We start from the raw sequence: 12,662 nt of genomic DNA, 5'->3' as shown, positions 1-12,662 counted from the left end.
AGATCCTGGTGCAAAGAGGACTTCTACAAAGTCAATTAAGGCTCCCATTCTGATCAAGGGGTAGCAAGTCAAATTCTCCAAGGGGAACTGTCCTTGGCTGAAAACAGGCCCACCTGGGCCTAAGGCATAAACAGCTCAGCTGAGTCAGACCCACAGCCCAAGAAGAAAGCAAGGGCAGGAGCTGGGGGAGGAGGGGGGTATCAAAGGCCCCTCCCAAGTCACTGACCTCACAGAAGCCCCTCCCTACAAGCCTAGAGACTGGTGTGTGTCCCCCGGATGTGTCATCTACCAGCCTGGTCAGATTAGCTGCGAGGTGGAGGTCGAAGGACTAAGAAAAAAAGGGGAGGAAAGAATTTGGGGACAGGAGCCTCTCCAGAAAAAAGGAAGGGCTAAGAGATCCAGGGTAGAGTTTTCAGCCCCACACCCACCCCCTTAGGCTTCCTAGGCCAGGAAGGAGGGAGAGGACAGAAAAAGTGAGGAAAAAAGAAAACAAAACAAGGGCCAAGCTATACCACATGATCCCACACCCGGCAACCAAACAGCAAGTCATGCGGGAAGGAGAGGAGAAGGCCAGGGGAGGGGGACATGGAGCCAGGTCAGACCTGCGGGGAACCTGCCCTGTGCTTCCCACCCAGGCCACTAAGAGCCATGAAGACCCTTCCCTACCCACACTTTGAAAAATGTTCAAGGTCAGATCCTTTTCTAGCCAACTCCTGCTTTCCTCTGGGTCTGCACCAGGCTCATCAGTCTCCTCCAGCAAGCCTTCCTACATTTACGCCGATGGATGCCATTCCCATCAGGCAAACCTTCCCAGCACCTGTCCCCACCTAGGCACACCCCTGCCCTCATGCCCTTACCCTCCCCACCCGGGACCCAGGAGGCCCGGGGGAGGTGTCGCCCCAGTGGATGAGTGATCCACAGCAGGTCGCCAGCCCTGGGGACTGGCCTCCAGACACTGCCCACGCCCAAAATAGGAAATGAGGCTCCCAGTCTGAAGCCTTGATCTTCACACAGGGAAGGTTAAACGCTGCCAAAATAAATGATGACAAAAAAAAACCACTGGCCCCTCTAGGTGGAAGTGACTGGGAGATGACCCCCAGCAGTGCATGCGCCACTGCTGTTTCCACCTCAGGCAGGACCGGCAGGAGCCTGAAGACTGATTAAAGCGTTTCCTCGCTTTACGTAGAGGAACTCTTGCGTTCAGGCCAGGGACTCAGAGGGACAGGGTCCGGGGGTGTGTCTAGGTGGCAGAGGACACATCCCAGTTCCAGACAAGAAGCAGATGCCCTCGCAGTTTCTAGGTCGGGGGGGGGGGGGGGCACCTCGAGGACAGCACTGCCCCTTCCTTCCCCCACAGGGTGAGGCGGCACCTCTCCATTCCCCTGAGGGCCTGGCTTGGGTCAGGTGCCTGCAGTTCTCCTCCCCTTCCAGGAAAGGGAGACCAGCCCGGAGGCCCTATGGCCTCGAGATTTTCCTTCTTGAGGTTCCCACAGTCCAAGAGCCTCTGGACCCCACTCCTAAGGTTCCTGGACAATTTACATCTAACGCTAGGCCGCGGTTCACACCTCCCGGGGCCTCCCAGGGCCCACCAGCGGCCAAGCACAGCGCACCGTTTAGGAACGGGTAGGGGGGACCCCGAAATGCTTAGAACCAACGGGTCGGTTTACGCCCTTGAGCCCTTGAGCGCGAGGCGGAGGGCGCACCACCCCGGCCGGGCGCGGTGCGGGGTCCCGCTCTCCCACCCGCCCCGCCCGGGGAGGCCTCTCACCGTGTGCGCCCCCGCGCCCCGCACTCACTGTGTGTGCTGGGCGCGGCCTGCGCCGAAGACCTCGTCCAGCGCCACCGTGGCCTGGCCCAGGAACTTGTCGACGCCGATGAGCGAGCGGTGCATGGTGGTGAGCACCAGCTCGCAGGCGGCCGAGCCCGCGGCCCAGGGCGCCGGGCCGGCCTCGGCCTCCTGCGCCCGCAGCAGGCCGTCCAGGGCGCCGGGCGGCAGCTCGAAGGAGCACTCCTCGCGCCACTCGGGGCAGCCCGGGGTCTTCTCCACCACCGACGTGCTGTACTTCTCGCGGCCCACCTGGATCACCGTGTACGCGTCGCTGGTGCTGCCCACGCCCGAGCTCTTGCCCCGCAGCCCGCGGGCCCGCAGCACGGTCACCTGGACGTGCGTGGGGAGCCAGCGGGAGGGCCCCGCCGCCGGCTCGGCGCCCCGCACCAGGGCCATGGCAGCGGACGCGGCGGCGGGCGAGGCCGGCCCCACCCGGCGGAACCACCGGGACCGAGTGACAGATTGGGCAGCGGCGGGGGCTGTCAGGAGCCGGCTCGGAGGACCGCCGCCGCCCGCTCTCCCGGCCGCCGCAGCTGCGGGATGGGCTGAGCCCAAACGGCCGCCGCCTCCCGCCGCCCCACCTCCCCGGCCGCCCGCCCGCCGGCCGCGCCGCGACGTCAGCGCCCGCTGTCAGCGCCCCGCCCCTCGCCCCGCCCCGCGGCTCTGGGCCAGCCCCGCGCGGCGGTGCGGCAGCGCTGCGGAGGCGCCGACCCCGAGCCCGCGCCCGCGCCCGCGCTTAGGCCGCCGCAGACCCGCGCGCGCGGAGCTGGAGGGGCCGCGGGGCGCGCGGCCTCCGCAGAGAGGTGGGCGTGGCTCCTGCAGGCCCCGCCCCCGACTCGGGGCGCCAGCTCAACCCCGCCTGCTAGGGGCCAGCGCGGCACCCTCGGCCGGTTCTGAAAGGCCCGCTTCGCGCCTCCCGGCCAATCCCGAATCTTCCCTCGGTAGGTCCTTGCTGTCGCCGCAAAATGCCCCGGCCCGGCGCGCCCCTCTGGGGAGGACCAACCCCTCGGCGCAGGATCGTGGCGGTGAGGCCAGACCCGGCTGCCCTCCTCATCTTGAGCCGCGCTCCCCCTTCCCTTTGCCCGGGAAGACCCCCGGCTGGAACTAGAAGCGATTCCCTCTTCGCCACGGGACGGTCCCCGCGTCGGCGACCGGGAAGCAGCTGAGCTGCCGCTGCCTCCAGCCTCCACGCGGGAGGGGACCGTGGCTGCGGCGCGAAGGGCCAGAGAGCTGGGCTCGCCCTCAGCGGACACTGCCGCGGAGAGCAGAGTGATGAATAAATGAGTAGCCACATCAATATTTAAGTGTTCGCTCCGAGCGCTGGAGCGCAGCCGTCACGAGCTGGGGGAGATCATAGGCTCTGGTGGAGGGGTTAAACGGTTACTTTCACCCCGTAAGCGCCTACTATGTGCAAAGCCCTACTTTCCCGCGTGGCTTATTATTAATAGTGATAACAATTGTTAATAATTACAGATGCTGAATTCTAGCCAGTATTAGTGTGTGCTCTTTATATGCATTACCTCATTTTGGAGTAACCCTGGTGGGTAAATATAATTTTTATCCCTGTTTTTTCCAGAAGATAAAATTGCAATTTAGAGAGGTTATGCTGCCCAAGATCCTTAACTGGCTGAGGAAGGATTTGAATTCACAGAGATGACCCCAAAGCCTGAACTTTTTTTTACTTTCAGAGCCTGTACTTTAAAAAAAAAAAAAATGTGACACACAGAACCTAGAGACAGAACCTAGTGAGAGAACCTGGTGAGAGAACCTGGCTGAAGAACCTAGAGACAGAACCTGGCTACAGAACCTGGATAGAACCTGGTGACTGAACCTGGCTGGAGAACCTAGCGAGGGAACATGGCTACAGAACCTGGCTGGAGAACCTGGAGAACCTAGCAAGAGAACATGGATACAGAACCTGGCTGGAGATCCTAACCAGAACTTCGCTGGAGATCCTGACCAGAACTTGGCTAGAGATCCTGGCTAGGCTGCTGATCAACTGAACGTTGTCTCCATGTCATTCCTTCTTCGCCGACTCCGTCCACACCTTTGGGGACCCCTGGACCTGCTGGGGTTGGACCCCAACAGGGCGCATTTTGTGCTTTTAATAAAAGTTGCCAGTTGAATATTTTAAAAAAAAATGTAATGCAACACACACATATACAAGTTTTTAAAAATCAAATAGGACAGAAGTGCTTATGATGAAAGCAAAAACGCCCTCTCCACCCCTGGAATCAGGGATAGCACTTACAGCCATTTGTGCGTAGGTCTTGTGGTTACCTCCATATTTTTATATAAAATGCTTACATAGCTATATTTAGATTGATCAGGACTGGCCATTACTGTCTTCTTTCTATGATGGATAACGATTTAATGCTCTCACACTCACTTCCCTTTCTCAGTCTTATATAGTTAAGCTATTGTTTTCAGTTCCTCTATGGAATGCCTTTTTCCTGGGAACCTTTATTTCTTCTCGGGGAGACTCTCCACCGTACTGCTTGACTTGCTATGCTGTGAGCGGAAGATGCCAAAATCCCCACTCTGCAGGCCATGTCTTCCACCAGGAATATAGTTGTAGGCAACCAGTACAGGAGACCTATGGGAGCACAGCCGCCACAAGCCCAATCCTGGCAACCTCCCACCTTAACTCTATGATCATGTGACTGGGGTAGAGGAGTCCTTGGCACTGAGCCCCACTCCAGAATCCCTGTGCACAGCACCTCGCTTTGGAGATAGTCAGATCTGCCTATGGATCTTGGCTCTCTGCCACTTAGCAGCAATGAGACCTGAAGTTTGAGCCAGCTCTCTTGCCTCTCTTGGCCTCATGTCCTCATCAAGAAAATGGGGACAATGATTCCTACTTCAAACATGAGAAAATGTGGTCAAAGGTTGTAATGCAGTGGAGACTGTCACGAATGATCTGCAGGCACCTGCACAACATATACAGCCTTTTTTCCTGATTCTAAAAGTAACTTGGAAAATACAGAAAATATACAGAAGAAAATCAAAATAAATCATAACTGCACTATCCAGAAATAAAAACTGCTAAAAAACTTATTGTATTTCTTTCCAGTCTTTTCTCTACACTATATGTTGTTGTTTTTTTATATATTTTACTAGAGGCCTGGTGCATGAAATTCATGCATGGGTAGGGTCCCTAGGCCTGCCCAGCAGTCAGGGCCGATTGGGGCCTTCCAACTGCTGACTGGGGCCTCCCTTTCCCAGCTGCCGGCTACCAGCTGGGGACTTTCTTCATTCCATGCCACCCCCTGGTGATCAGCACATGTCATAGCAAGTAATCGGTCTCCTGGTCAAACTCCTGTGGGGACAATTTGCATATTAGGCTTTTATATATATAGACTAATGGCCCGTTGCACAAAGATTTGCACAACAGGCCTTCATTCCCCTGAATGCCGGCACCGGTTTTCCTCCGGCACCCAGGACCCAGGCCTTTGATCTGGCCGCAGCAGCAAGGCTTGGCTTCTCTGCTCCAGCTGCTCCCAGCCCCTCCTTTTTTTTCTTTTCCAGCTCCTGTGAGGCAACTGTAGTATAATGGCTAAACCTGTGGGCTTTGGCATCCTGGTTCTACCATTTATATGTATTATCTCATTTACCCCAAGAGACAACCCTTTAAGGCAGGTGGGATTGCTACCCTCAGTTTCACTGATGAGAAAACTAAAGCAGAGAGAGGTTGAGTAATTTTCCCCAAGTTTCCAACTGGAAAATTGCAGAGCCTGGACTTGAACTCAGTTCAAGTGATTCTACTGCCTGTGGCAATTTGCCCCCATACTAGGCTGTTGGTCATCTGAGCCCTATATCCATTGGAAGCTAAGCATGAAGTATTTTCATACCCATTTTACAGATAAAGATATTGAGGTATAAAAAAAATAGGGAAAAGAAAGTCATCACCAAAAAAAAAAGATATTGAGGTATAAAAAGGGGTTAAACAGACTTACTTGAGGTCAGAGTCAGGATGAAACCCCCCCACTTTAAGAATAGATTTCCCGCCCTGGCCAGTGTTGCTCAGTGATTAGAGCATAGGCTTGCGCATTGGAGGGTCAAGGTTTCAATTCCATGTCAAGGGCACTTACCTGGGTTGCAGGTCTGATCCCCACCGCTGGTTGGGGAGCATGTAGGAGGCAACCAATCGATGTGTCTCTGTCACATGGATGTTTCTCTCTCTTTCTCTGCCTCCCCCCACCTTCTTCCCCTCCCCTTTTCCTTCCACTCTCTTGAATCAATGGAAAAAAATATCCTCACTCCTCAAATGAGGATTAAAAAAAAAATTAAAAGGAGTGGATTCCCCAAGGGCTTTGTAAATGAAGATATCTTTGCCAAACTACAACTAAAATATATTTGTCACTCTCTGTTTCATCTGTTTCCTAGCTCTCCAAACTGCCTGGACTGCCTTCTCCCGCCTGCCTCCCTCCTCATCTCATGGAGTAACAAGGCTCTAGGAAAGAGCAAAGAGAACTCAGATGGGCTCCTCCAGCTCTCCCTCCTCCTGCCTGGCCCACGCAGTTCGGCAAGCTCGGGCTTCCTGCTGGCCCGGATTGGGGCTGTGGGAGGGCACTGAAGTCAGGCAGGGCTACCCTGCTGGCCACTTGGCCCAGGAAGGAAGGGCGGGGCCTGCTAGCTGTCTTCAGGGGGAAAATGAGCAGAAACTACCAAGACACTGACTTGGCCACCTAGAGGTGTGTCTCCCTCTCTAGAAGATGAGACCACCAACCCCCTCCACGCAGACACCCCGCTGCCGGGAGGGTTAGAGGACCCCCTGGGCGTGCTCATGCCTTCCTGGTTGTCTCCAATATTCAGACCTTCTAAACTTAAACTTTTTATTTCTCTATCTATTTATTTATTTATTTTAATATATTTTATTGATTTTTTACAGAGAGGAAGGGAAAGGGACAGAGAGCTAGAAACATCGATGAGAGAGAAACATCAATCAGCTGCCTCCTGCACACCCCCAACTGGGGATGTGCCCGCCACCAAGGCACACGCCCCTGACCGGAACCGAACCTGGGACCCTCGAGTCCATAGGCCGACGCTCTATCCACTGAGCCAAACCAATCAGGGCTATTTATTTATTTATTTTAAAAACTAGAGGCCAGCCGAAACTGGTTTGGCTCAGTGGATAGAGCGTCAGCCTGTGGACTGAGAGGTCCCTGGTTCGATTCCGGTCAAGGGCATGTACTGGGTTGCGGGCACAGGATGTGCAAGAGGCAGCTGATCGATGTTTCTCTCTCATCGATGTTTCTAACTCTCTCTATCTCTCTCCCTTCCTCTCTGTGAAAAATCAATAAAATATATTTTTTAAAAAAATAAATAAATAAATAAAAATAAAAAAAATAAAATAAAAACTAGAGGCCCGGTGCACAAAAATTTGTGCACTCGGGGGGGAGGGGGGGGTCCCTCAGCCCGGCCTGTGCCCTCTCGAAATCTGGGACCCCTCGGGAGATAACGACCTGCTGGCTTAGGCCTGCTCCCGGGTGGCAGAGGGCAGGCCCAATCCCTAGGTGCAGCCCCTGGTCAGGCTCAGAGCAGGGCCGATTGGGGAGTTGGGGCGCCGTCCCGTCGTGCACAGAGCAGGGCCGATTGTGAGGTTGTGATGCCACCCTCAGTCACGCTCAGGGTAGGGCCAATTGGGGGGTTGGGGCACCGTCCCCTGTCACACTCAAGGCAGGGTCGATGGGGAGGTTGCAGTGCCACCCCCTGTCACGCACAGAGCAGAGCCAATCAGGGGGTTGGGGCGCTGCCCCCATCACACACAGAGCAGGGCCCATCAGGGGGTTGGGGCGCTGCCCTCTATCACCCACAGAGCAGGGCTGATCAGGGGGTTGGGGCGCCGCCACTCTCACACTCAGGGCAGGGCCGATGGGGAGGTTATGGCTCTACCCCATCACACACAGAGCAGGGCCCGTGGGGGGAGGGGGGTTGGGGAGCTCCCCCCTATCAGGCACAGAGCAGGGCTGCTCAGGGGGTTGGGGCCCCACCCCCTGTCACGCTGATCTCAGTGCCGGGAGGCATATTACCCTTTTACTATATAGGGTAGAGGCCTGGTGCATGGGTGGGGCCGGCTGGTTTGCCCTGAAGGGTGTCCTGGATCAGGGTGGGGGTCCCCACTGGGGTGCCTGGCCAGTCTGGGTGAGGGGCTGAGGGCTGTTTTCAGGCTGGGAGTGACTGAAGTTCCGAACCGCTCCTTTTTTTCTTTTTTCTTTTTTTATTCTGGGCCAGCTTTACCTTGAGGCTTGGCTCCAGCTCTTAGGCCTCCGAGGCTGAAAGTAGGTTTCTGGCCTTTGCTTACAATGTTGTGAATCTGCTGGCTGAAGTCTGGCAGTATTTGTTACAATGTTTCTTAAACTGCCCGCTCAGAGGCCTGCAGCTGCAGGCGGGGAACGTTGGTTTCCTCCAAGGATCCTCTGTCACTGAGGCAAGCAAGCCTCATGTTAGTTTCAAGCTGCCTGGCTGCCGGCCGCCATCTTGGCTGACAGTTAATTTGCATATCTCGCTGATTAGCCAATGAAAAGGGTAGCGGTTGTATGCCAATTACCATGTTTCTCTTTTATTAGTGTAGATATATTTTTATTGATTTCAGAGAGGAAGGGAGAGGTAGAGAGGGATAGAAACATCAATGATGAGAATCATTGATTGGCTGCCTCTTGCACGCCCCCTACTGGGGATCGAGCCCGCAACCCGGGCATGTGCCCTTGACCGGAATCCAACCCGGGACCCTTCAGTCCGCAGGCTGATGCTCTGACCAGTGAGCCAAACCAGCTAGGACATAAACTTAAACTTTTTAATTTGAACATAGGATGTTGGTGTTGGGTGGAGACAGAAAGCTCATAAATACTGATTGTGTGAAGTTGCCATTAAAAACCTTTTAGGAGGGCAGATCCTGGTAACTCAGAAGATGACCCTTGTTTCTGCTGGACACTTGGATGTCCCTCAGCTTGGATTTGTCTGATGTTTTTGTCTTGATTAGCAAGTGGCTCTGAGTTCTTAGAAAGGCACAAACGTGAAGGTCCCTTCTTATTGCATTGTCGGGGGTACATGCTCCTCAATATGAGTTATCACAGGGACTTTCATCTAGATTTCTTGATTAAGGTAAGTAAAGTCTGCCAAGTTTTGTCATTGTAAAAATCACTATTTTTCATATTCTATTCTTTGAAGGCGAGGCTCTGAGTCCAACCACACTCAAAGAGAGTAGAATTAAGCTCCACTTCTTGGAGGGGGCAGAAATAACATGTATGATTTAGAATTTTTCCATAAGGAATATTTTTCTCTTCTCCTCATTTACCTTAGTTATTCACTCAACCATTTATTGATAGCACTATAAACTCCTGGGTATTTATGTTATTTTATAGATTATAATCCAATACTATTGTGATTTATTTTGTGGCTCAAATTGTTCCAGCTCTGGCCTTTGGGCGTTCTGTCCTCTAATCTCTCCTACCTGCCCCTCCCTCCTGGATTGCTAGATGGCATCTGTGTTCAGGTTGGCACCAGAGTTGTTTATTTTCCTGAGGACTTCCTTACTTTCTAGCGTTACAAAATGATGTAGGTTCATCTTATACTTCCCCTGCCCTGCTCCTAGAGCAGCCGTGGGCAAACTACGGCCCGCAGGCCGGATCCGGCCCGTTTGAAATGAACAAAACTAAAAAAAAAAAAAGACCGTAGCCTTTTATGTAATGATGTTTACTTTGAGTTTATATTAGTTCACACAAACACTCCATCCATGCTTTTGTTCCAGCCCTCCGGTCCAGTTTAAGAACCCATTGTGGCCCTCGAGTCAAAAAGTTATCCCACCCCTGCCCTAGAATCAGCCATTTCTCCAAGGAGCCTGGTTCTTTTCACTGGAGAATGATATTTAGAAACCATAATCTGGGTCCTGGGTGTGCTCATTGCCATTGGTGTATTTACTCATTGTTTAAAATGTGCCTTTCAAGTTTCTGTGTACCTCTTCTAGTTCTTTTCCCTTGCAATTTATATTTTGAAAAAACTGGATTGTTTGTCCTGTGGTCTGTATTTTGCTGGTTACATCCCTGAGTTGTTTAACATTTCTTTCTATCCCACATAGTTCCTAAAAACTTCTAGTTGGATCTAGAGACTTGATCAGATTCTGGTTAGATTTTTGATGAACTGACTCTAAAATATAGTCAAAGATAGATTTAGAGAGTGACAAATTCTCACAGTAAGTGATGCCTGGGTACCAGGCAGGTGTTGTAATGCTGCAATCATTAAAACAATGTGGGATGGAGCCAGAAGGAGGCAAAAAGAGTCAGCAGCAAACAGAATAGAAGGTCTGGAAATAATCCTACATGTTGGGGTCCAACCCCAGCAGGTCCAGGGGTCCCCAACGGTGTGGACGGAGTCGGCGAAGAAGGAATGACACGGAGACAGCGTTCAGTTGATCAGCAGCCTAGCCAGGATCTCTAGCCAGGATCTCCAGCCAAGTTCTGGTTTGGATCTCCAGCCAAGTTCTGTTGTTTATTGTCTTGTTACATCTGTATTTATACCAGTTGATTTTAATCCTGTCAATTTCTATTGCAAAAGTTAGGGCGTTTCTTATCTCCATTCCAGGGAGTAAAGATTATGTAGCTTAAGGGTGATTATTCGTAGTTGAAGTGATTAGCTACCCGCCTGGCATTTAGTTAAGGGGTTTTATTCCCTCCCTAACTTCAGGGAAAAATCCCCACCTGGGGAAACAACCTTTCTCAGAGAGGTGACCTTGGTTGAAACACATAGCGCCAAGAAGGTGAGCAAACATATTAAGAACAGTATGCCATATACTCCAGGTCCCTTGAAACATATGCTGTGCAGATGTTTCTTCCCTGGACCTGTTGGGGCTGGACCTCAACACCTACACACGCCTAAGAATTTCATCTCTGATAAAGATGGTATTTCACACATGTAGGAAAAGGGCGAGTTTACTTTTCATTTGTAAAAAAACATAGTAGTAATAAATATTAAATATAGAGTTCCAACTCTTTAAAAATGTCAGATTAAAGATCTACATAAGCATAAACCCCACTGACGTAACAGAATAAAATACGGAAGTCTATTTTTTATACTGGGGGTTCTATCTCAAGTGTTCAAAGAATTTGAATAAAGAGTTCACAGGGTACTGCAAAGGGCAATTAACCATATGAAAATATGCTGAACCTCACTACAAGTTTAAAGCCACAAATTAGTGCAATAGTGATAGCCAGTGTAGGGGGCAAAAGGGCACCCTTGCAATTCAGCAATATCTATCAACAATTTAAAATGAGTCATCCCTTAATGGAAATTCTACTTCTAGGTATTTACTCTGTGGAAATCCTCACACAAGTGTTCAAGGAATTCTCTGTAAGAAGTTTTATTTCTGGGTGACTTAAAAGAGCAAACCGCGTGGGGCGGGGCCTAAATATCCATGAACAGAGATAAAGAAGAAAGAAAGCTACACATCACAATTCTCCAGTTTAAAAAAGCCAACTTCTAGTCTTGGTTTCTTGTATTCATCTTTATTCTCAAGTAGTTGGCTTTACTTGCAATTTATGGTTTAAATCAGCGGTCGCCAACTGGTGGTCCGTGAGGTCCGAAAGGTTGGCGACCGCTGGTTTAAATGATTGGTACAGCCTGGCCAGTGGGGCTCAGTGTTGACCTATGAACCAGGAGGTCATGGTTTGATTCTCGGTCAGGGCACATGCCGGGGTTGTGGGCTCCATCCCCGGTGTGGGGCATGCAGAAGGCAGCCAATCAGTGATTCTCCCTCATCTTTGATGTTTCTATCTCTCTCTCCCTCTCCATTCATCTCTGAAATCAATAAAAATATATTTAAAAAATAAAAAAATAAAAAAAAAAGAAGTCCCCACCTGTCTGTCGAGAAAAATGTGAGCACTGCAGGTGGCCGAGGACAGGGGAGTGGTGGCCGAGGCTTCCTCACCTCAGAGCCGCCTCCCCACCCTGGAAAACCTTCCTCCACAGGCTGCGGGCCACTCTGACCTCAGTCCCAGCTAAGGTCTCCCATGTCAGGGCTTCTTGGTGTTGCTAGACTTCTTCTTTGGTGACTTTTTGTTTATTCTGAGAAAAACGCTTAAGCCCCGGGGCTGTCGGTTAGAAAAATTGTGAAGATACATCCAACATCCTATTTTAAAATTAAATATTTTGAAACAGTGAGAAGCTCTGCATGTTTTTTTAGAATCTCTGCATAGTTTAAATTGGGAGGGCGGGGTGGAAGGGGAGAAGTGCCTTTGCAAATGGTCCCTTTTCATTCATGTATTGACTCAGAAAACATGGGACAGACAGACACGGCCTCTCAAGAAGCTCCCCCCATAATTGGGGACCCTCGCAGGGGAGACAGATTATTAAATATACAGACAACCACAAACATATAAAACTGAAAAGTGCAGTAAACGCGGTGAAGGAAGAGCATAGGATGGTGGGAGCCCGCATTATAGAGGGGCTTTGTTTCTGATGGGACGTTAGGAAAGGTTTCCCTGAGGAAATTAACACTGAACAAGACCAGAGAAAGATGAGAAGCAGAAAAGGCTGGTGTAGCCTGAGCACAGAGGACGATGGCAGGAAGCAAAGGCCGGAGCCATCTTTCTAGGACCTGTGGGGCACTTTAAAGATTTGGGATTTCCTACCAAGAGCAATGCATTTATGGGTTAGGAGGGGACATATTTTTTTATTTTTTTAAATATATTTTATTGATTTTTTTACAGAGAGGAAGGGAGAGGGATAGTTAGAAACATCAATGAGGGAGAAACTTCGATCAGCTGCCTCCTGCACACCCCCTACTAGGGATGTGCCCCAAACCAAGGTACATGCCTTTGACTGGAATTGAACCTGAGAC

At 51.3% G+C, this 12,662-nt stretch overlaps 1 protein-coding gene across 3 annotated transcripts in view; it reads right to left on the bottom strand.

Moving 5' to 3' along the window:
* RAB11FIP5 (RAB11 family interacting protein 5) overlaps positions 1-2,432 on the bottom strand; it is a 36,291-nt gene extending 33,859 nt beyond the window's left edge. Inside the window, exon 1 of one of the 3 annotated variants that reach the window (XM_036334125.1) lies at positions 1,797-2,432. In XM_036334125.1, the coding sequence (XP_036190018.1) occupies positions 1,797-2,224 (428 nt within the window). In that variant the 5' untranslated portion in view covers positions 2,225-2,432. The remainder of the gene's footprint in view (positions 1-1,796) is intronic. The other 2 variants (XM_036334126.1, XM_036334127.1) reach the window with 2 other exon arrangements.
* Between the last annotated feature and the right edge of the window lie 10,230 nt (positions 2,433-12,662).

The sequence above is a fragment of the Myotis myotis genome, unplaced genomic scaffold (genome assembly GCF_014108235.1).
Source record: "Myotis myotis isolate mMyoMyo1 unplaced genomic scaffold, mMyoMyo1.p scaffold_m19_p_14, whole genome shotgun sequence".
Taxonomy (NCBI): domain Eukaryota; kingdom Metazoa; phylum Chordata; class Mammalia; order Chiroptera; family Vespertilionidae; genus Myotis; species Myotis myotis.
Note: the sequence above shows the minus strand (reverse complement) of the source record. Positions and strands in the feature narration are given on the sequence as shown.